This window comes from Phasianus colchicus, chromosome 5, assembly GCF_987193195.1.
Source record: "Phasianus colchicus chromosome 5, bPhaCol1.hap1.1, whole genome shotgun sequence".
NCBI lineage: Eukaryota > Metazoa > Chordata > Aves > Galliformes > Phasianidae > Phasianus > Phasianus colchicus.
The window spans coordinates 6,875,051-6,899,896 of NC_143440.1; the positions used below are offsets into that span (position 1 = coordinate 6,875,051).

The window sequence follows — 24,846 nt, forward strand, 5'->3', positions numbered from 1 at the left end:
ACAATACCATCAAATTTCTTGCCTCGAATAATACTGATTATTGGAGGCACCATTTCCTAACAACTCAGTTCCCCTGAATTTAAGGTATGGTTCTGCTTCTGGAAGGTGAACAAACTTCTGATCAAGGAGAAATCCCAAAAATGTACTGTAAAGCTGACTGAATGATTGAATGACATTGCTCACCCTCTAGGGCTGCTGCTGAGAATTCCCACCCTTGGGTTGGAGTAACAGAATGTGTTTAATCTATCTTCTAGCTGGAAAATAATGCACTGTGCAAGTTGTTGAAGTTGTCACTACTTTCCCTACAGCTGTTCTGCAAAAAGGCATTTGTGGTTGTAATCCTGGTGTATGTAACCAGATTGGGAATTGTTCCACCCATGTTCACTCACTGACTGTGGAATGGAAAAATTCAAATCCCAAAACCTTGAGATGATGATTTCACCATTCATGTTATCATTAATATCTCCCTTGTCTTACGCCCATTTCCACCTAACTACTGCAATCACAATCCTAGAGTGAGCAGTTTTTGGACTCGATGATCTTTAAGGTCTTTTCCAACCTGAGTGATTCTATGAGTCTATGATTCTCACAAGACCTATGAATGGTCTGCTCTGTGAAATAACCATCATCTACTCTCACCGTGGTACTCAGTATCTTTCCTCAGTGCTATTTTTTGCTATTTTTGTCCTTTGCTCCTCAAAGTCGACCAGAAAAGAGTAAGAGTTGAGACATATACATGCCTCTGTTGCTCTCCCAGAGCCCTGTGCCATACTTTAGGGCATGTTCTGAACCCCAGGGCTCTCTGGTGGTGGACCAAGTCATCTTCAAGCACCTCTGCAGGGGGGATGAGGAGCCTGTGCTGCACTAAAAGGTTTGATATTCCAAGAACATTGCGCTTAATGCAAAACTGATGCATACAAAAGTGACTGCATTTCTTTTAAACAGTGTCCCTAATTACTAAAGAAGTCATTCATCCACAGCATTGGGTCCTTGCAATCTGCTGGTTTTGATCTTGCTCCAGATGATGTTCATTTTATCCAGGGCCCCATCGTGTTCCATAACTATCAGTGTGGTTTCACCAGTGATCTATAATTCATCCCCTCCCTCCAAACCCAGCAAAAAGATTTGTGCTGAAGATGCAGAGGGCATTATTACAGCAATCTCTTTGTTTCTAAAGGTTGTAATGACAATAACAAAACTGTGGTGCAGTTTAGGGGCTTGTTTGCAAGAGCTGGCAAGGCAGACCAAGAGATACTACTGTGTGAGCAGCTGAAGCTATTGTGGTGATAAACCCGGAGGAGCTTATGAAAACCAAAAAGAAAATGAGATCCAATGGAGATTGCACATCTTTACAATGCTCCGCCAACACATGGTTGTTATCTGCTGCATTACAGAGGTTAAAGGGAAAGAGCAAAGCAGCTCAAGCAGAAACTATTATTTCTGGGAATTATTTCCTTCAAAAAGCTTGTTTTTATTACTTTCATTAAAGTTCAATGCAAGACAGGCAGGAATAATACAGCTGCAGCATGATGTTTCTCTGATACCATCTTTAATATCTGCAGGACCACAGATTCGTGCTGCCTTGGGTCGTACCCAATAACCAGGCAAAGAAATTCAGCTTCCTGCCTCCACGCCCACGTCATGTGCTGCAGAGCCAGAGAAGTGTTCCTGTGCTCGTCACCTGAAACCTCTGCATCAGTTGGAAAGGGTCGGGCAGGTCAGTGGCACCAGGATTTGTTGGGTGCGAGCTGTGGCTGCAGGGATTGTGTTGGAGGTGACGTAGCTGGAGTTGTGTTGTACAGCTGTAGGTACAGGCACAGATCGAGGTACCCGACAAGTATAGGTACGGCTACAGGTGCAGGTCCAGACACACGTGTAGGTACAGATTGGGTATAGCTTTACATGTAGGTAGAAGTGCAGGTGTAGATATGGGTATAGGTGCACATATAGTGAGTAAGGAAAGGACAAGATAAGGATTAACTCTTGTTTTGAATGTAGGTAAGCAGGATGTGTGGTCAGATAAGAAAAGGACATCTGGAAACTGCTGCAACATTACACAAGGAATGGGTCAGGATCGGATTACTTCTGTCAGAGACAATGGGTCTTCTCCCATGCAAAGGAGACCCCCACTGCTCGTGGCGGGATTATACGTTGATAAATCAGGAATGTAATAATATGTATGCCAATTCCACTGACTGTGTATTCGTTCGGCCTATATCTGTACCAAGCTTCTTCCTTACATTGGGCAAGATAGGTGGAAATATCCCCCTTACACCCAGTGCCTGCGCAGCACTGATTAAATCGTACCTGCTTCATAATCTAACTTTGGGTTGCGGAGTCTGATTCCGCGAGTCAACAGCGCTACAGGTTGGAGCACACGAACAGCCGTACACACCGCCCCTCCACCGCGGCTCCGGGCTCTCCGTCGCGAAGTGATGACGTGCAGTGCGCCACGTGACCATCTCAGTGACGTCATCCGCGCGCCGCCCGTGGCTCTCGGGGCGGCATGGCGCGGCCCGGGCCCGGCCGTCTGGCGCTGGGGCTGGCGTTGGGCGCGGCGGCGGCCGCGGGCCTGGGCCTCAGCCTGCTGTGGGCATGGCAGCGGCGCGGCTGGCGGCGGGGCGGCGGCGGCAGGGATGCGGCTGGGGAGCGGCCCGGAGGCACGGCGGAACTCGGGGACGGCGGCGCGGAGGCTGTGGGGAGTCGGAGCCAGGGTAAGGCCGGGGTCGGGGCAGGACCGCAGGGAGGGCCCAGGCGTACCGGCAGCCGTTCAGCAGTCGTGGCGCTCTGTCAAAGCCGTCTGGGCGCACCTGCTCCCCTGTTACTGGAGGATGCCAGAGTTCTTGGGTAGCTCGTGCCACGTGCAGTATGGCAGGAAGGCGATAAGTCACCGGTATCGAAAAGATGCTTTTGTAGCACGAACGGGTTCAAACGCTCTTCACGAAAACCTTAGAAACAGCACCGAGACTTTAAGATATGAGACACCCAAGGCAAAGTGCTCTCCTATGAGCGACTTCTGTTTATTTATTTTATTTTTGATCTAGGCTCCTCAGCTCTGCATGTCAACAAAGTGAAACACCCGCTTGTACCCGCCCTCTCAGGTCATCAGGTGCAACTGTCAGCCCATTGCCACCATGCCCCTAGAAGGAATTACAGAATCATTAAGGTTGGAAAAGACCTGTAGGTCATCTAGTCCAACCAATCAGTCCATCACCACCGTGCCCATTAAACCACGCTCAAGCCCAGGGAAATGACATCTTTTCATGACTCTCCTGCTATTTAAAGTCCAGTATCTCTTAATACAGATGTATGTAGAATAGAAACTGAACTTATTTTGCAATAAGGTGTTTTTAAAAAGCAATTTGCTCAACTGCATGTATTCAGTATGGATTTTGCATTTTTTTGAAGTGTTTCACAAGGGGATGTCTGTAGAAGCGTCGTTGAAAGAACTCATAGAATCATGGGATCACTTGAGTTGGAAGGAACCTTTAAAGATCATGTAGTCCAGCTGCCCTACAGTGAACAGGGATGCTCAATCAGGATGCTCAGGGCCCTTTTTAGCCTGACCTTGAATGTTTCTAGGGGTAAACTCTATTCACTCTATTAGCATTGTGAAAGTGTTTAGTGTGACGGCGTGCTGATGTCAGGATGGAGTGGTAAACCAGTGCAGGAACCAAAAACACCAGGCCAGGTCAGGGGGCAATACTCAAGATTAAACGTTATACCCTCTGATTTCTGAAGACAAAATTAAACTGACGTTTCCTATGAGAAGTCCTTTCCCATTTCCCTGTACTCAGCACTGTTGAAGCCAAACCTTGAGTATTGCGTTCAGTTTTGGACCCCTCTCTACAAGAAAGATATTGTGACCCTGGAATGTCTCCAGAGAAGGGCAGTAAATCTGGTGAGAGATCTGGAGTACAAGTCTTATGAAAAACATCTGAGGGAGCTGGGATTGGTTAGTCTGGAGAAGAGGAGGCTCAGGGGAGACCTCATTGCACTCTACAACTTCCTGAAGGGAGGTTGTGGTGAAGAGGTATTTGGCCTCTTCTAGTCAACAAACAGGACCCGGGGAAATGGCCGCAAGTTGTACCAGAGGAGGTTTGGGTTAGACTTAAGGAAGGACTTTTTCTCTCAGAGAGTGGTCAGGCACTGCAATGGCTGCCCAGGGAGGTGGTAGAGTTGCCATCCCTGGCAGTGTTCAAGAGGCATCTGGATGAGGAGCTATGAGATGTGGTTTAGTGCTTGTGGTAGCAATGGTAATGGGAGGGCAGTTAGACTAGATGATCTTGTAGGTCCTTTCCAACCTTGTGATTCTATGATTCTATGATTTGCATATGATAACCTTTTTTTCTGTCTTGTTTTCTCAAAGCTCTATCCAGAAAGCCAGTTCCTGTAGAGGCAGGAGATTGTGCCGTGTATACACCTCTGTTAACACACGGTGAGCAGGTGGATGTGCTGGACCGCCTGGATTTTGTGCTGACAAACATCTCGGAGCTGAGGAAGGAAGTGGAGGAGCTACGAAACAGCCTGCAGCACCTCGCTGCTGATATCGTGGGTGAAGTCAGGTTAGCATCTGCCCTTCTTGTTTTGTCATCTTTTGTCTGCTGTTGTACGTTTATGTTCCTACAGCACAGGAAAACACCGTGATCAGTTGGGTGTCTGTTAAATGGAAAGTGGAAAAAGTGGGGAAAAAAAGTCTCTTTAGTTTTCACTGCCATTATATATTGGCAGTGAGATTTTGTTGAAATAAGACCAAGTGCTAGGTCCTGCTCTTTGGTCACAGCAACCTCATACATCACTACAGGCTTGGGGCAGAGTTGCTGACAAACTGCACAGAGGAAAAGGATCTGAGGGTATTAGTCAGCAACTGGCTGAGCAGTAGTGTACCTGGGTAGCTAAGAAGGCCCATGGCATCCTGGCATGTATCAGAAATAGTGCAATCAGCACAAGCAGGAGGTGATCGTCCCTCTGCAGTCAGCTCTGGTGAGGCCGCATCTTGAGTACTGTGTTCAGTTTTGGGTCCCTCACTGCAAGAAAGATCTGGATCATATCCAGAGAAGGGCAACAGAGCTGTGAGGGGACTGGAGTGCAAGTCTTATGGGGAGCAGCTGCGGGAACTGGGATTATTTGGCCTGGAGAAGAGGAGGCTCAGGGGAGACCTCATAGCTTTGTACAACTTCCTGTTGTAGAGGTTGTGGCAAGGTGGAGGTTGGCCTCTTCTCCTGAGTATCAGCAACAGGACAAGAGGTGATGGCCTTGAGTTATGCCAAGGGAAGTTCAGGTTGGATATTAGGAAAAATCTCAGAAAAAGTGGTTGGGCATTAGGACAGGCTACCCAGAGAAGTGATAGTGTCACTCTGGGGGGTTTTCAAGAAAAGTAGAGATGTTTTCAAGAAAAGTAGAGATGTGGCACTGAGTGGCATAGTGGAGTTGAGTCTGTGGTTGGACTTGATGATCTCAGTGGTCTTTTCCAACCGTGATTCTGCAGTGTGTTTCAGGATTCCTTTGTTCACTGAGGAAAGCATATGATAAAATTATCCTTTACTGTGTGGATTTCAGTGGTCAGACTTACTAGAATACAGTTAAAGCTGTATAGTAATGAGGTGTTTGTATAAGCAAGAGCAAATCACTTTGTGAATTCTTTGGGGATAGAGCAAATTGGAGAGAAACTGCCGGAGAGCAGGAAGCAGGATAGCACAATATCAAGTGCTCATTTGTTCTTCTTTTTGCCTCTTACAGGTCCCATCTGGAAGAAACCCAGAGAGTAACACGCCGAAGGCGGTTCCCGTTCCATAGAGAAAGAAGTGATTCCACAGGGTCCAGTTCAATTTATTTCACTGCTAACTCAGGAGCAACCAACACAGATGATGGAGAAAGTGAAGGCGGGTAAGGCAAACACTGTGTTGGCGGCAGCTTTTGTAGGTGTTGGTGTCCAAGTGCTTATTTCTGAGCAGTTTATAATGTGAAGGTGGGTTTTGTTTTTAGGTTTTTTTTTCCTTCCAGTTGGCCTGAATTGTAACTTTGGAATATAGATACTTCTCTTTATCTCTCTCTCTCTCTCTCTCTCTCTCTCTCTCTATTTGGATTACATCTTGAAGGTGCTTGCTGAAGCCTGATAAAGTTCCTTGAGTATCTGAACAACAGTGTACAGATCAAAACAAACACACACAGCAAAACCTCTGAAGGTTAATACAAAATGTGAGAGTTGGGATCATCAGGAGTCTGTCATTGCTGTATTATGGGTGATCAGGAGCCTTTACTCCTTTTTTCTTTTTAATTGTATGGAGATAAAATTTCCATACAATAAAAAATACATTGTAAAGGCTCTAGAAAACTTGAGAAAGCTAAAATATATTCATGTTAACTAAGGCGTTCTTAGTGTAGAGTATTTCTTCTAAATTTTTCCCAATATGGCACAGTGATCACATACGTTGCTTAGGTTCTTAGACTTTAAAAACAGGTGAAAACATACAAAAAATCCAATCTAAGTGCAAACAGATAATAGAAAGCAAGATGTCTGCTCTATACATATTTCAGGCTTTCTGATTAAATACTTCTGTGCCTTAATCAGATGAATTTCATAGCTTTTCAGGTATGTAAATGTTTTCTAAAACATGCAGTGCTGGCACGTTTTCCCAAAGATATGATTTATAATATCTTATATGAAACATAAGATAAAGACAGAGTTTCGTTACAGCGCAGAGAGAAAGTCGGAATTTGGGTGTGCAGTGCTGTTTGGTAGCAGTCAAATGAGCAGTGAGCAGTACAGACTGACACTTCGTAACACGTTTGTAATCAGAGCACAAAGCTGCCATTGCTGTAGCAGCCTCCTAGAACAAAGGACACAGATCTGTGGGAAAACAGGCTTTGTTGCTTCCGTTAAAATACTGCGTTACTGTTTCAGTCAGTGCAATTTTAGAAGCAAGAAAGAGCTGATGAGGTCTCCTTCAGGTTATACATGTGCTTCATTCATCTGAAGTGAGTGCTGAGTGTTCATAAAAAAAGCAGAATTTGGAGTAAGTGATTCATGGCAATGTGACATTTAAGAAGACTGCATAACTAATTTTAAAATGACAGGGCCTGTGCTAGCTAGTTAATAATACATGTGTTCAGTCATCACGTTTCCAATGGATATTTTGTAAAGCACACAGAATAGGAGAGTGTTTTTCAACAAAAACCTGTCCTGAGTGGCACCTGACCATTAGAAATGTGTAAATTATTCTAAGGGCCAAGAAGGATCCTGAGGTTTGCTCGGGCTTTCATCTTGGAGGACCTTAAATGAAGTGTGAAGCAGGGGATGTTTTCCTGTAGAACCTCATATTATGGCTAAATGGGGTCGTTGCTGTCATGTTGATATGTGATGGTAGGGGAGTTTTCACTTGTTGCTTAAAATATGTAAGTAGGCTTAGTGTTTGGTATGAAGAATTAGTGGGTAAGCTCTCATCTGATTTAATGTAAAAAGTGAATAGTGTATCATGTCAGTCTGGTCCAGTTTGTCATGTGTAAATAGGTATAATGTCAGTCTGTTCAGCAGTGTTATCTTCTATGGATACAACTTGAACTTTTACTTTTTGGAAAACAAACTAAACTTTTTAGCAGCCGCTAGGAAGAAGAATAAGACTACCCTCAGCAGATACATTTCAGCCACGTATTTATTTGTGACAGTTACATTCTTTTCATGAAGTTCAGAAGGGGGTGGGGAAAAAATCATGTTTCAGCTTTTTTTTTTTAACCACATGGACATAAACATCTTCTCTGATTTCATCCACAATTGGCAAAAATCATTACAAGTTTTCATGAGTCTGAGGATCTTGGGCTGCTGCAAAACTTAATTTCTGCTTATTGTTTTGGCAAGGCTTTGGTCTTTTGGACTGCTTTGCTTCCTTCCATGTGCTTTTCAGTTCCAGACAATACGTTTTCATTTTTCATCAGGATGTGTGCCAGCCAGAGGCCTCAACATACAAAAGCATTTAAGAACTTTCCTTCATCGTAAATTTGAGGAAAACAGTTGGATAACATCTAAATCCTGTAATTTTCCTGAAAACTCTGAATTTATGAGGTTATATACAGCATTACCTCTCTTTTTAAGCTAGCAGCATCTCGTATGTGCTGTCTTGGAGAAAAAACACATTTTTGTGTTGGAGGAAAAAAGGTTGCTTGTTTTTAAAGACCATATTGTATTTCAGCATGGAAAATGGTTTCAGCTGAAGTACTGAAATCTCTGCAGCCACCAGGAAAATGCTGTAGTGAAACAGCATCCCTGCTGCAGAGCCCACAGGACAGGATGGGAAACAGTGAATCAGGCTAAATGTAAGCAGCAAAGAGAATTGCGGGAGTTTTTGTTAAGTGCTGAAAATGAAGTAGTCTGGGGAACTGATAACAGCATTACTAAGAAAATACCAAGAAATGAAGCTTTTAACCCACCCCAGTGTCACCTACATGGTTGCTACACCATCCATTAAATTCATTGCTGCCTACTTAGTCTTCAGCATGTTGTCTTGTTTGGCTTCGCACTGGTAAGGCTGACTGTTACTTTATTTTTCATCTTAATTTTTCACTACAAAATTGTACTTTTTAAAATTTATGGATGAGGGTTTTTATTTACCAGAGAGGGAAATGCTTGAGCAAAAGGGGTGGTTCTTGGAAACTTGAAGCTTTGATAGCCAAATGTGTTTTGTTATCTGCGTGTGGCTAAATGAGTGTCACTGCTTTCTTTAGATACAGACCCCGCTCACCTATCTCTGTCTCCAGACAAGGGCAGCTTCAGGCACAGAGCACAGGACTCTGTCTTGAGTTACTTGAGCTGTAGTTACTCATTACCCCCAGGCTGTGATGGCTTTTAATCCTAAAAAAAGTTTTCAGCACCGTTTATTTGGTTAACAACTGCAAACATCTCCTAGGATTAAATATTTATGGGATTTGAAGTATTCTGCTTCAGGAGAGAGCCTTCTATCTGAATATGGAAGTGCAAATTTCTTAAATTCCTGGGTAACTTGGGCTTATTCTTTGATTAAATACTCATAGATAAATGTGAAGGGAGGGGAAATTATTTTAAAGAAACTTCTTAATCTATTAAATTGTGTGACAACTTGTGACTGAGCTGTGCATAAATTTGGGGGGGTTTCTTCAGCTTTTTATGGTTGCGTTACATGAGAAATAACAAATGGTGTCATTTGGGAGACTTGAATTGCACAGTGCTCTCTGGGCTAAACTAAGATATATTACTCTGTTAGGAAGGGTTTTTTTATGTGCCGTCTGCATCCCAGCATAGCATCTCCACCGACTAATTTTCCAATATGTTGCTTTTTTTTTTTCTGAAAGGTACACCACAGCCAATGCTGAGTCTGATTATGACAGAGAGTCTGAGAAGGAGAGTGAAGAAGGAGAGGATGAACTGAGTTGTGAAACAGTGAGAACAGCAAGACGGGATTCCCTGGATCTCATCAATGAGGATGAAACACATTTAATCCTCGATTCCTCACTGGATGAAGGACTGAGCCAGCTACTGCAGCAGGCAGATCACTTGCACAATGGCGATGAGCAGGAGAAGAGAGAGGGATTCCAGCTGCTGCTGAATAATAAGCTGGCGGTAAAAGTTGCCATTTTGTATTTTCCAGCAGTGATTTCTGACTTAGCTAGATAGCTGGGAAAGAGGAAATAGCATTTCTTAGCAGGGTCCAGTTCTACGCAATGGCTGGGCCAGTTTCCAGTTGCCCCCTTTCTTAGGAACAGGTTGAAACAGGCTTAAGGTCAGGCTGCAGCAGCAGACAGTTCCAGTGGCCTGACCTGGAGTTCCACGTCTCCCCATGTCATCTCTTTCCCTTAGACAATATGTTGTGCATATGTGAAACAAAAGCATCTCGTAAGCTCAGTAAACTTGTAGAGAGCACTGATAGCACTATGTTTTTGTTACCTTAAAGCTAACATGGTGATGTACCCTGCACTGAAATGTGACTACAGCTGTTTCAGGCATGCCTGTGTCTGGCACTGTTACCCTCTGTTGGTGCTTTCTTAAGCCAGTGAAGGTAGCTTGTCGGGTTACCAGCCTTTTAAAAAGCAAAACTTGTATTACTTCTGTATATAACAGGGGGAAAGTATTAAGAAAAGACTTGGGGTGAGTTCTTATTCCAAGGAAATTCTTTTTTCCTTCCCATCAGAAACAAATGGTAGGCCTGTCAGCTTCTCATATTCTTTTATATGCTTCTAGTATTTACAGTGCTATTGTAAAATAAATCAGACTGTTGGGTGGCTGTGTTTCTAAGGAGTTTTGTTTTTGTTCTTGTTTTTCAAGTAAACTAGCGTTTGTCAGAACACAGCTGCTCCAAAATCAGTGGTGTACCTATAGTACAGCATCTAGTTCAAGAATGATCCGAGAACTGAATATTTGAGTGCTGGCTGAAACATGGAAACAGTACCATTCCATTTGTGCTTTTAATTAAGCTGGAAGGTTTGAGGTTGTTTCTTTTTTCCAGTGTTTTCAGGTTAGTGGACACTGCTTAAAAAACAATGGCCCCAATGTGGTTTTCAGAGTGAAGGAGCGCTCTGCTAGAAGGCAGCAGTCATTAGACCTGTTCCTTAATTATAAATTTGGCTACTGTTTGCTCTTTTTTGGGTCTGCTTCAATTCTCATATTAAGGACTTTTAATGTTTCAAAAAAATGTCCCTACAACTGCCAGTATGTGTCCTCATGATTTTTTTTTTTTTCTTCTCATACTCTTTGTCAGTGGCAGAATGGATGGTTTATGTGGCTGATGCATCTCATTTATGTTTTTACTGCAGTATGCTGACCAGGGAGACTTTCTTTGGCGCCTAGCCCGAGCACATAGTGACATGTATGATATCACAGAAGACACGGATGAGAAGAAGTCATATGCATCTGATGGTAAGGAACTGCGTGTTCAAAGGCAAGGAAAGGTGCATTCAAATCTGAGTTAAAATGTTTCTTTCTGAAAGGCAGTGTTAAGTAGACCAGGGCTTATGTAAAAGTTGGTTTGCCAAGCCTATTTCATATATATCCTGTCTTATAGTAAGATAAGTAAGTTTATGCTGTAATCAGTTTAATTTTTTGTTGCTGACACTAACAAGTACAACAAAAACAAAGTTTAAAATGTGTATTTCTTACTGAAATCCATTTCATTTCTTCATTCTCCTCTATTTCAGCTGTGGTTTGTGTTCAAGATCGTAAATGGGTCAGAACAAAGCAAAAAATAATCTTTTTACGTTAAAGATGTGCAACAAAAGATACTATTCTAAATCGACTCTGTCCTAAATAATCTCTGTCTAGTGTACAAAATAACTAAATATAGTTGTTTAATACTGTAACAAATAAAATTCTTATTTTCTGAAGATCATTGTAGCTGTTTGCAATGTGAAATTTTAACTTCTGTTCTGATACTTTCTTTGCTGTTTATAGGTGCTTTGTTCCTACTTTTTTTTGAGACTGCAGGCTCTTGAAGGAGGGGGGGAAAGTGGGGCAAACTAGATCGAAAGCTGTGAAATGAATCAGAGTAAAACCATTGCAAACTCCTGTTTTCTTGTCACGTTGAGGAAGATATTTTCATTACATGTGAATGTACTTCCAAACAGGGTGAAACCATATTTACAGGTCAACATAATTTGCTAGTTAAAATTTGCATGATCTCTTTGAGCGGTTTTGGATGCTCAGTATTGCAGTGAGAGTGTGACATTTTGTGGGGATGTGGTTTCACATTGGGAGCTGAGCTCTGCTGCGTCACTCTCTTGCTCTCCCTCCTCAAGAAAAGAGGTAAAAAGTAGGATGATAAAAAAAGCCTGTGAGTTAAGGACGGGGAGATAACAAATTAATTGTAATTAATTGCCTATTGCTAATAGAATAGACCAGTGAGAACTCCAAGCAAATTAAAATTGCCTTTCCCCCATCCACCTTCTATGTCCTTAAAGCGGAGAAGGGGAGCAGGGAATGGGTTTTGCAGTCGGTCCAGAACATCTTGTCGTCCTTTGCTCCTTCATCTTCACTCTCTTCTCCTGCTCTGCCATGAGCTGCGGAACTACTGCTCAGGAGTACCTCCTGCCCTCCTTCTGCACTGACCTTGGCTGCTGCAGGGCTGCTATTTCTCCCAGTTTGTCAATCCTGCACAGTAATTTTTGCCCCTTTTTCATCATGATTTCTCAGAGGCATTTTGGCCAGTGGTGGGTCCCTTTAGGATCTTGCTCTTAGTTAACAAGGGGCAGCTGCTGGGCTTGCTCACCCCTCCTGCAGCTCCTGCTGCTACCAAAACCTTGTGACTGAAACATTCTGTACAACATTCTGTTTTTGAGCCCAATATTATAACACTAACAAATACATAATTTTTCATGCCATTCCGTTATTGTACTCTAACAGCTTTAAAGAAAGAAGTTGAAAAGTGACTGAGTTTCTTATTTGCAGGGAAAGAAGAGCTGGAGATTGCCTTTCAGAAGTGGGATCAAAGTGCTGAGTGTCATCAGTGGTACGGAACTCTGAGTTTTGTTTTTAAAAAGCAAGGGGACTGCTGTGAGCTGACCTGCATTTAAAAACTTGGAAAAAATAACAGACAGCTCATCTGCTTTTAATAGGAGTGTGCTGCACTGATGCTATTTTTACCTGTTAAAAAGGCAGTTTTGCCAGCTTTGGTTAACTGTCATAAGTAATGTCTTGATAGACAACAGGTTTTGTTGCAGTTATAAACTTTGTTTTGCTTTGCTTTTGCCTCTTTAATTATGAATTTCTCTGTGACAAGATGAAGTTCTCTGGCAGTGTGAAGGCTTCTGTGCATCTGTGCCCAGCAAGGCAGACTGGTGGTGGTGGTAGTGAAGGATGCTCTTCTATTCAGACTTGAAAAAATACAATGGGTTTTAGGTGTATTAATAAAATGAGCTCTACTAAATTTGGCTCCTGTATAAATTCAGCAGTCTAAAACTGCCTTGTTTTTGGTCTGCTTATAGGCTCAGTGCATTTATTTTACAAAGGTGAAATGAATGGAAATTTGCTTTAGAAGCTTTCCAGAGAATGCTAAAATAGAACGTGGAGGACGATTTGCTTAACAGCTGGCTTTTGGGCTCCATGTCTGTGGTTTTTGGCACAGAAACTCCATCAACACCACTTGGTTATTGCGCAGACCCTGGGAAAATGCGTATCTGAGCATCCTGTGTGTAGAGGGGCTGCCAAAAAATGTTTGACACAGATAAGTTGCAGTGAGCTAGTTCCTGAGTTTGAGCCCTCAGTATGGTGAGACTTGTTTTTATTTTCTTTGACAAGTCCTCTGTTTCGTTTGGTCCTTTTTCAGATCTCTGTAGAGTGAGATGTGTATCAGTGAAAGCCAAAGCTCATAGCCAGCTGCACAGCTGTGGGGGCAGTCTTGAGAGTTGCATATTAAATATGCATGATTTTTCCTTTGTGTTCCTCCAATATTCATGGGTTAATTATTGATATTTCACTCTGTTACTGACATTTCAATAATGCTTTTCTGCACAGAGATGCTTGCCATGTGTCAAGAGTGATGTATTTGCCTCAATCAGTTAGGCCTGTTAGCGTGGGCTCAGTGCTGTGCCAGTGTTCTTCCATTCATCTTAATTCTGGAGGAAGGAGAAACATTATTCTCACCAGATTTTTAGTCTTCTGGAAAGTGTCTAATGGCTGTAGTCTGACCATGTGTGCTGCTTGTCACTCTGCAGAGCACTCTGGCTTTGAAGTGTGTTGAGATAATAGTAGTAGCACCATATGGCTTTCTTTGTCATATATCAATGTGTAGATTTCTTTTTGCATGATAAAAGATGAAATGATCTGTAATTTAACCAAGCAATATCCATGTAAATGCTCCAGCTGCTAGGATTTCAGTATGGAGGTAGGGAAGCATTAAGGTACACAAATACAAGGAGGATGCAGAACTGTGGTAGCAGGTCCAGAGGAGTCCATGACTGACATTTAAAATAGAGCAAAAGTGAAATGAATGTTTTTTATTAGAAGCTGTTAGGGAAAATGTCTCTGCCAATCAACATCCGTGCTCTTCTCAGATGAGTAATTTGACAGTTGGACTCGATGATCTTGGAGGTCTTTTCCAACCTTGGTGATTCTTTGCATCTTTGATTTGGAGGATGGATTGGACTGCTGACCTCTAAATAAAAGTATTTATTGGAAAGATCATGCCTTTTAGCTCTTAGTAATTAAATGCTGTTCTCAATTAAATGAATCAAAGGAGAGATAACATAACCAATCACTAGCATATTATGGTGCTTGGTGTTTTCTGCTAGGCAAACATCTTAAAAAAATCTGTTTTTGTGTGTTGTTTCTTCTGGCTTTTATGTTGAGTCTTGAAGTTTCTAAGTCAATTTGGTATCTGAATTTTTGACATTTTCCAAGACAGGGTTCTAATTCAGGATATAATATTAATAGCTTAGCTCTGTCATTCAGAGTTGTATTGTAGCTGTAATGGGATGTTCAGTCATGTTTCTAATATAAAATGCCAAGCCTTGGGATCTGAGCACGCTGCTGTGTTCTCTGTACCTGTATTAGAGCCTGTGCCCTACTCTTCCCTGAACTGCTTTAGTTGAAGGGCGCTCAATTCTTGTCGTGTTGGACCTGTTCATTTTCCAAACAGAGGAAGGTTTCTGCACATCAGCTTCTTGCTGTTAATTATGGAGAACAGCTGCAGAGAGGGCTGCTGGAGAAAGGAAATAGCAGAGCAGCGTGTGGGAGGCCTGGGATTTATTGGAAATGAATATGTAACTACCTTTATCAGTCACAGGAATAATTACTTGCTGTCGTGAATAGAACAGGAAATTACTCCCTTTCCAGCTCTGTCTGGGTCATGGGATGGTCACAAGCTGTTTTAATTACAGCCTCTCCTTACATTAATTAATTTTACTATGGCAAAAAATGTATCGCTAATGAAATGATGCTTCGTACATCCAAAGATATATAAAATGTAGGATAAATCCTAATTCCAAAAGACACTGTAGTTTGATTTCCCTTTACTTGAGTAATGAGTAATGCTTAGGATCGAGTAAAGCTTATAATTACTTTCAGTTCACCACAATTTCTGTTTAGGAAAATGTGTGTGGGGTGGGGAGGGAGGGGGAGAGAAAAGAAAGTAGATAATGATGACTTCCCTTCAGTTTGCAGTCCTTAGCTCCCACAGAAGTGAGTTTGCTGACAGATGATGGCTCTTGATAGACCTGTCTTCTGTTTGTGCAATCCTTTTTTAATCATTTCCCGTTCCCATACCATCCTCTGGTACAGATTCCATAATATTCTTCGCTCCTGTGACACAAGCCATCCCCTGCTTAGTTGGCTTTAAGCTTGTTAAGCAGGGTAGAACATGCATTCAATCTAATCATTGTTGGAAGTGAAACTTATTTTTCCTCTCACTGTCTTGTGGTTATTGCAGTAATGAGTGACATTTTAAAGCAATAAGGGAAGAAAGAAATGCTGTGAACAAGACGGCACTGCTGAGACAGCAGCAGTTGGAGCATGAGTGGCTGCAGCCTGGAATGCTTTGTGACTGGAAGGCTTTGACAACATGAAAGTGGTTTCTGAATGAGAGGGAAAGCAGTAAGTGTCTGGGACTGTCTGAGCTAACCTTGGGATCTGCCCAAATGCAGAGGAGAAGCTTTGCATGGATCTCCTGGGTCTTCTTGACATTTTGTACAAAGCTGCTATTGTGGTCGTTTGCTCTTGGAACCCAGCTGGTCCCAAAAGAGCCATCTCTGCAGAGCTGGTTGAAAGAGAGCTGAGATTTGATGAGTGCAGCACAGACGAATCAGCTTGTGCACAGCAGGACTGATCTCTGGCTGTGTTTTCCTTGCAGCACCATTCTGGAACACAGAAGCATTTAAGGGCTGTGCTGAGTGTCTGACATATGTAGTGCCTTTAGAATAGGTTCATGTGCTGTGAGCTGATGGATGCTTTACCAAGTGTTCTTATGCCTGTGTACTCCTGTCTTGGTATTACCTGGTTCTTATTTTTTGATACTGACATAAATGTAATTCTTTTGATGTAATTGTAAAAGATCTCTGATCACAGAATCATAGAATCATGAAGGTTGAAAAAGACATTCGAGATCATTACCACTAAGTACAGCCATCCAACCATGCCTACTAAACCATGTCCCACCATGATCAGGTAGATACGATGCCCAAGTAAATAATTTGCATACTAAATACATTTCAGCTCATGAGTAGGAGAACAGCATAGGCTGTTGGTTTGTTCTTGCTTGCTATTAGAGATGGATGGAGATAGATTGTTTTACAAACCCATGCATTTTGCTGCTTAGACATAAGTGTGTGATATCCTCATGAACGAAGTGAGGGAAAAGCTTAATCATTGTTAGAATCCCCTACCCATTTTGGCATGTGTTGTAGTGCGACTTCAAGTACCTAACAGGAGCCTTAAATATCAAGATCAGGATTTAACTCCGTGGGTTGCTGCCCAGAGCTGATCCATTTTGAGCTGTGCCTCAATTTTGGGCTGAGCTTTTCTTGTGTTCCCCAGGTGGTTTAAACAGGAGATTCTATCAGTTAGAGACAGAACAGAATACAGCAAACAGGAATAAGCATTGCAAGATATTTCAGCATGTAGAAGAGGAAGAATAGCATGCAGCAAGAGCACCTGATGGCATTCCCCATTCTCAGGAAGGTCCTTCCTTTCTCCAAGGCTGTCAGCATCCTGAGCCCTGGAGATACTAAAGATGCTAAAGAAGAGCCAGGGAAGAGGAAAGCAGCACATGATGTTAATGAAATTTTCAGGTATTAGTCATATTTTTGATGAATCCTGAAACTGCAGAAGTAGGGAGATTGTTTGGAAATAATAACAAAGTTCCATTTTGTTTGTGTACTGTTTCATTTGCATTTAGGTCTTCTAAATGAGAGCTTTTAAACTGTACATCTACTGAGATGTGGTTTTGATGTGTCAGCAACAATGTTATCTCTATGATGTTTAAATATATGGTTCTGAATATAAAAGCTGTAATTTCTAATTGTGCTTAGTACTTGCTTTGAACTTCATTGGGGTAGAAGGGAGAATAGTCCTAAAGGTTACACTTACGTTCATTAGATCTCTTCTTAGATTGCAGCTTTCTTTAAGGGAAGATCAACTAATTTAGGCTATTCCATTAAATGTGTTTGTCTTTCCATCTTGCTTCTACCTTTTCAGCAGGAATTCTGAACAGTTGAAACCCAAGTAATCTTGGTTCCTTCTTGAGATTTCTGTATTGCCCTTTTTTGAGGGCTTGATTCCAACTCATCAGAGCAGTTAAAGAAGAGCTAGGTTACTGCTACCGTATCTGTTGCTGCCCTTTCTTGGCTGCTGGTCTTCTCCATTTGAAAAGCTTTTAGGCACACAAAGTGACTGACATTTGAGCATGAGTTCTGAGAAATGAGGTCTTTACAGCATGGGTATGTCAATAGAAATCTCTCATAGCAAGACTGATGGTGTTACAAACCTGGGAAACAACTTATGCACTACAGAAGACTTTGTTCTGAAACTTCTCATCAGTGTTGATGAAGGTGACACCTCCTTCCTTGAAAGCACCAGTAGTTCCTGCAGTAAGTCATTATGATAGGAATATCCTGCCAAGATATGTGCCAGGCTCTTTTGAAGTAGTTCTTGGGGAAAACTTGTAAGTTTTTCCACTAAAACTAGAGGTTTAAATGAGCACAAAGTCACCACAAAAATGATACATTCCATGGAATAATTACCATTTGTGTCTTCAGGCTTTGCTGGGAATGAATACGTGTTGTTCTGCAAACACACGTGGTCCATTCCTACCACCTCCTGAGGCAGACTACAGATCATTTAGATGAAACCAACTTGGAAATCAAACAGAATTGAAGACACGTTTTGTATTCCAGCTTTGGTAACTAATAAAGGCTTTAACCTTTTCTAGGATTAAGGAAAAATGGATCCGGGTATGGGTAGGAAAAGGGGGCATTTCAGCCCTTCTCTTTTGTGACAGCGATCAGTTTTGACTTAAATCAAGAATGAAGTTTAGTTTTGGTTTTAGCCAGCTAACTGTATAGACTCCTTACTTAATGTAATTAGCCAGGATTACTTGCTCTCCAGACATGGAAATAAATTAACATGTGGAACTATTTGTAAGAGAACAGAATAGTTGGTCTGCTTGCCATAACATTTGAGCGTGGCAGCATTGTGCAAGTTTTCTGTTCCTGCAGTTTTGTGGACTCCATCCATCTGATTGTCTTTTTCTTTTTAATTTATTACTCAAATATTGTACATACCACTTGAACCGAGGTATTTTAGTACAGCATCATATTATTGTCTTGGGCTACTTATGATCTTCTGTTTTAAATTTGATTCTCTGCTGCCACCCACCCATTACTAGATGAATCTTCAAACATAGGCTGACCTGCCATCAATTTAAATTTAATCTGTTAAATAACTTCATTAAGCTGGATAATATAACAGTGACAGCATTGATGTCAGGGGAATCTTTTGCTGCACCATTCAATATCCATTAATTCCGTCAGTCTCAGAAAAAGTTGATCATGTAAAATTGGGATAAAGGAGACCCAGGTAATTTATTCATTCCACAACAAAAACGCTGTGCTTTCTGATGAATATCTTCCAAAGCAGATTAGGTGGATCTCCAGCAGTGAGAGTCCCACACTAACCCTGAACCACAGATCACCTCTGTATATGGTCATTCTCATATTCTTTCTTTGCCAGTGTTAATGCCTGTAGTTTTTCAGAATTGTAACATTTTAATGACCACAGGTATGTGAATATGGAATATCTTTTTCAACATTTAGTCTTTGTTTAACACCATTTCCTCCCAGCCTGTCAGCCTTCATTTTCAATGACCTATGCTGTTGCTGGGTGATTTGTGTTTGGCTTTTTTTGTTTGTTTGGGTTTCTTTTAGGGGTTTATTTCTTGTTATTTTCCAAGAAATTCCTGTGTCTCAAGCCCAGGTTGCTCAAAGTTTGTTTTTTTTTACTTTTCCTATGTAAAGCTAGAAGTTTTGCTTCCACAGTAGTCCCAAACCAACCTGTCAGGGTAAGAACATTGCATGTTAAAGAAAGCATAGAATAGGTAAGGTACATACATTAACCATATTAACAGATAGCAGAGAATCTCTGTGAAATTAAATTCTGTGTTGAAGTACATAGAAAATATATATCATTAATTGACTCAGATTGTCATACACAAGCTTGTAAATTACTTGATAAGGATATGGCTATGTTCCAGAGCATTGAAAACAGAGAAACAAGTCTCAGTTTGGCATCAGTCGAGTAGAGTTCAGGGTATATTAACAGCAGAACCATTTTATGGTCATTACCATGAAGTACTGAGATGGAACGTCCTTGTACAGGAGCATGGGAAAGATTTCAGTAAGTAATAATAACTTCAAAAGAAACAGAATGACTACAAAAAAGTTTGAGTACAGGAAGAGTGCTAGCAGTGAAGTGCTTGTAGATAATTCAGAGCTTGTCTAAAGACTGTTTTGGAAATTTAGTGTAAATATAGGCTACTCATTAATAAAAATAAAAGAAGCCTTTAATCATGGTACTTCTAAATTTCCTTTAGACGTCAGAAGAGACCGTGGAAACTACAAGATGACATCCTCAGAGTCCTGTGCAGTAGAATGGCTCAAACTAAAGCTAAGCAAAACTGGCTTTAGAAAGTTGCAGAAGAATGTCATTGCATGCAATACTATGTAAAAAGTATTTTTAGGCTTCATCAAATGCAGGAAACAAAAGCATCAGTGGCAGGAAACAGGTTTTAGTGCACATTTCTTTAGAATAACTCATTTTAGTAGAGGACAGTTCAAACAAGTTGTATGGATTTGATGTTCAGTGACCTCACTCAAAGTGATGATGCTAGGCAAGACCAAGATGCCATCTGGAATATTTTTTTGACACTTCCTCACTTAACACCTATAGCTCTGATGGCTTATGATGTTAAAGCCTTAATTGCAATGTAAAACCAGGTCTGTAGGAAGTCCATCTTTTCCTGGAAGAATATGATCCTCAACAACATGTAACAGGAGGAGCTGCTGCAAGATGTTTCTCCTACAACTTTTTTTTGTTAGGTTTGGTTTTTAATTTTAGGGATAGTGTCTTAAAATGACTCACCCAAGAAGATCTATACTAACTGAGCAGTGTCTTAAGCTATGGCTCTAGTGGTGTTCAGAGGTAGGGTTTGATCAAGAAAACCCTGTGTCATTCATTAAGCATGAAGCAGTCATCTGGCTATGAATGCCTACAATTCATGCGAAATCAAAGTAGCTACTGCTAGTATTAGTTCCAGAGTATTAAATATTTTATATAATATGAGCTTGCCATCCCCACAGTGTCTGCAGAATGTTTGAAGGTCTTTGGGATATAGACATAAAGAGGAATTCCTTTGGAAAGGAAATGTTGTGCTTCAGAAACACAGATTCAAAAGACAGAGTGCAGAACCTGTGTGGGTAGAGCAAGCAGTTTTATTACAGGCAGAAAACTCTACTGTAAAACAACGTATGTGCATATGCATGAAAAGACTTCTCATCCACTAACTATTCAGAAAGTTGCAGAATACCATGCACGGTGACACATGTGGGTCAGACAAAGGCTAAAATGTTTTAACATCTCAAAGTTTGGTGTAACTCCAAAGGTAAAAGCAAGCTTTTCATCTGAATTGGCTTTTAAAGCTGTTTTTGGTTCTGGAAGATACAGGGTGGATATCATGGGTTAGGTATGTTTTATTTCATGCATCATCTGGAATGAACATTTATAGACTTTTGTTGCATTGTGGAAATGGTATCGAGTGCATCTTTCACATCAGATATACTTTAACTTCTGAGATTAATGCAGACAGCAGCCTTTAAATACATCTGTTGCATAGAAACGAGTGCATGTCTGTGGACAGCAGCCAGTTCTCAGAATTTATAAATGAAATGCTTGCAAAGTAGTAGTGGAAAGCATTCTGAGAAGTGTTTCTGTATACCACCTTGATTTTATGTATCAAGGCTTTATATAACTATATAAAATCAATTCTGTATACTTATACATGTGTCTAGGTCATACAGTTTAAAGCAGCGAGTCAGAATGGGAATGAAGCTGCTGTTCATCACTCTGTTCTGTGGTGTGATCCCCAACTGTGAGAATACACTTTTTTTTTTTTTAATTTCCATGGAAAATTGAGACAATAGTAAATTAGTGTTGCTGTAATCCAGAGCAATTTATTGTGCTTAAACTCGCAGTGTGTGCGCCAGTATCACCAAGTGCTTTATTTAAACCATCCATGCTGTAGAGTGCAGTGCTGCTGAGTGTGCTGGAATGGGAAACAATGCAGCATAATTAGTACTATGTGAATTTACAGCCCAGCATCCTCTCCAGCTCTCTGGCCAAGCTTCTCATTTTTTCCTTCAATCTTGTCTCCCCTTGTTTTGAAGTTTAGGAAAGTTTAGGATCTCAACCTCTTTGCTCTGTATGGCCGTAATGACAAATGCTCATTAATTTAAGCTTAAGTTTCTGGGAATTTTGCTGTTCTCCCAAGGTACTGAATCCCAGAATTAATAAACATTTGAATTTCTGGTGTGTTTCATTGCACAACTACATGCTAGTTGTTTGTCTCACTCCTTTACAAGTGAAGAGGCTCAGTGCATAGGTAGATAAAAAAAACTGATAAAACTCATAAAATATTGCCAAAACTTCGCAATTTGATATAAAGAAAACCTTGAAGCTCTGCTCCGCTGATTTATTTACTTGATTAGGAAGGGTTTTATTCTTTCTGTCTTTTAATCTGACTCTCATTGATGAAAGTTGAGCTCTGACCTAAGATTTTCATCTCCTTGCCTTGTGTGTGATGAAATCTCTCTCTTGATTTACTGGCAGTGTTGTCTGAATAGCACCAAACAGATTTACAGGGTAGCATTGAAATTTGCAGTTCACAGCTAGTGCTGGTTGACTAGCAGAATAATCCAGCTCATTAGTTTGTTGGGTATTGCAGTGTAAAGTTAGTTGAATATTTGTGAAGCAAAACTTGATCTGAATAAAATGCAAAGGCTTCCACGTCCTCATGCTGTTGTCAGTTGTCCAATCCAATTTACTTCTTGTCTTATTGAGAAAGAGGCACCAGCGGACTTAACTAGTGAGTCTTTGAAACTGTTTGAAGAGATAAGAGCTGTATTTGGGTTGGCAAGCCACCCTGGCCATGAGGCTGTTGGTGCTGGGCTGTATATTTTTTGTTCAGAGGCCAAAAGTCCTGCTTTCAAATGGGAGTCAGCCAGAGTGCAGCATTGGAAATCAAGCTCCATCCAAGCTGCGTGTTCTGAGCCTGGGGATTTGAGAAGGAAGAACAAGCGGGCTCTCATCTGGTGGTGTGTTCTCTCCTGCTGCACAGAGTTTATTTTCTAATGAATGGGGAAATCCTCACAGAGCTGAGAGTTCTATGGGAACTCATGGCTTGACCTTAACGGGTAGTTCTGGTTAATAATTAGTCCAGCAAGTCTCGTAATGCAGGGTTTAAGTAACTTCTGAGACATTGATCCTTATAGTTACCAAATGTTTACAAAAGATGAAATCCCCAGTCCGAACTCATCATTCTTAATCTCTCCTATTATTGTTAGCCTTCGTGCAACTTGGTAGTGCCTCTTACAACAACTCATCCGAAGACATTTCACAAAAGAGATTAAAATAAGTAGTTCCAATACTGAGGAACAGGCCAAGCTAAACAAACAGAAGAGGGAAAAGCAGGAAGCCATCCTGGTGCTGCAGAGAGGGAGAGGAAGGGAGGCTAAAGACCTCAAGAAATCTCAGATCAGCAGAATTTCATATGTAGAAACCACCACCATGCCCTGGATCTTGAGGCAAAAATGGGAAAGGAAGGTTCATGTTAAGGCTGCTCCTCTTGGGACTGCAATGAAAGACCAATTCATAGAACCATAGAATGTCTTAGGTGGGGAGTGACCTTACCAAAGTAGTTCCAATCCCCCTGCCACGGACAGTGTTGCCACTCACAAGGTCAGGTTGCCCATGTCTTCATCCAGCCTGGCCAGGGATGGATCAACCATAGCTTCTCTGGGCAACCTGTTCCAGTGCAGCCATCTCTTGCTTTATTTCTTAAATCTTGTTTCATGACAGGTCTGCTGTTGACTGCTTATTTTACTAACATTTCAATGGTCTGCTTAAAAAAATAAAAATCTGATCTTTATTTTTACTTGACAAACAAGTATTGCGCCACTTGATGTTGGTGGTGGTTGGAGAGGTCAGGTTAGGCTCCCTTCATCCCATTGGATTTATGGGAATGGACTTGTAAGGCTTGCCCTGGGGATGGAGGGAGTGGTATAAGGAAAGATTATACAGAATTTTAGCCTCCATTTAAAAAAGAAGGGTTGTTTCCAGAACTTAATGCTGTGTAGTGTGATCTGAAACCTGACCTAGTTTTATTTAATGTACATATCCAGAAGACTTAAATAGTGTGGCTAGAGGAACCATATTCAGCTGGGACCCTGGTGGGTATCATGAGGAGACAGAAGATCTGGCAGCACGAGCAGGGCTGCAGATTTGGCAAAAGAAGTCACAAAGGAGATGTAATTGCATCTGTCTTCTTTTCAGCTTTATTTTTGAGCCTCTGAACCAATTTCAGGGAAGAGCAGTGTGTGGGGAGGTGAGATGGGAGAGTGAAAATCCATGGGTAACCAAGCTTCCCTGCTTTCACTGCTCATGAAATAACTGCTTTTGCTAGGCTTGAATTGTAGCGTCTCTTACTAGAGAAAACTAAATTGGCTTGAGCTTGCAGCACTCAAACCACGTTATTTTGTTTCCCAAATGCAGTAGCTGCTCAGGCTGCAAGACATAGGTAGGTTGTCACAATATTTTTCCCTCTAAGTAGGCATCTTACCCTAGCTAGGATAGCTAGTGTGCCATGGATTTGCTGTTATGTAAGAGAGATGGCTGTGCATCTTAGAGCTAATTAGAGCTTTTTGCAGTTCTGGCTCCTGCTTCAGTAGAATTTGCTCTTCAGCATTCTGTATTTTTACACAATTCATTGCTGAGTAAAGAAATTTAGGGCATAGAAGTGCACTGGAAGACTCCATGGTCAGTGCAATGAACGAAAGCCACTCCTGCTCAATTGCTGGCATCCTTGGAGCTACTGCCTACCCATGCAAAAAGTGCTTGCTGCATAGGTCCCCTCCCTGTAAAAGATGTTAAGCTTAAACGTGCTCGTATCTTCAGAAAGAAGGTACGTGCAGAATGTAGATGTACATTTAAAACTGCTAGTTTAGTTTAATACAGATGCCTTGTTTATGCAGGTATGCCATTCTCTGTGGGCAGCTAGCAGAACATGAGAGCATCCAGAAGCGCATTCAAACTGGATATATTTTTAAGGTGAGTGAAAGGAGCATGCTGGCTTCTGTGTGTGTTAAGCAGTACTTCTGTAGTAGGGTAAGTTAGGAAGACAGGCTCCAGCTCTTACCAGAGGAGCTGTAGGTCTCAAAGGGATGCTTGTAAGAGGTGGTTTGGGTGAGGAAGGTGATTCCAGCAAGACATGCTGGGGCTGACTGGTTTCACTCTGCATTTGTGCACACTGTAAAGTCAGAAAAAAGATGAAGAATAAAAGTCTTTCAAGTAAAATGCAATCCCAGAGAACTTTAGATGTGAAATTATCATATGGTAATAAGATACCAACTTTTCCTGCCTGCTTGCACCCTCCAGTAAGTACCAAATAATGAATTTTCAAAGGCGGCTCAGTGCTTCAGGTTCTTAATTTGCCTTTCAGCCAAAACTGAGATATTGCAGGGGAAGGAGATGCATCAGTTGCTGTAGAACTGGCCACGTGAAATTAGAAAGTTGGCAGCTATTCACATAACCACTAATTTGGTTATGTCAAGGTTAGGAAAAGGAGATAA

At 41.4% G+C, this 24,846-nt stretch overlaps 1 protein-coding gene across 3 annotated transcripts in view; it reads left to right on the plus strand.

The window, feature by feature from the left end:
• The first annotated feature begins 2,494 nt into the window (after window positions 1-2,494).
• Window positions 2,495-24,846, plus strand: part of RMDN3 (regulator of microtubule dynamics 3) — a 31,382-nt gene continuing 9,030 nt past the window's right edge. For all 3 annotated transcript variants that reach the window (XR_016466641.1, XM_031607182.2, XM_090140259.1), the window contains exons 1-7: window positions 2,495-2,714; window positions 4,370-4,565; window positions 5,740-5,886; window positions 9,322-9,589; window positions 10,780-10,882; window positions 12,407-12,467; window positions 24,250-24,325. Coding sequence is in view for 2 of the 3 variants with exons in the window: in XM_031607182.2 (XP_031463042.2) it covers window positions 2,507-2,714; window positions 4,370-4,565; window positions 5,740-5,886; window positions 9,322-9,589; window positions 10,780-10,882; window positions 12,407-12,467; window positions 24,250-24,325 (1,059 nt within the window). In the remaining variant the exon portion in view is untranslated. The remainder of the gene's footprint in view (window positions 2,715-4,369; window positions 4,566-5,739; window positions 5,887-9,321; window positions 9,590-10,779; window positions 10,883-12,406; window positions 12,468-24,249; window positions 24,326-24,846) is intronic.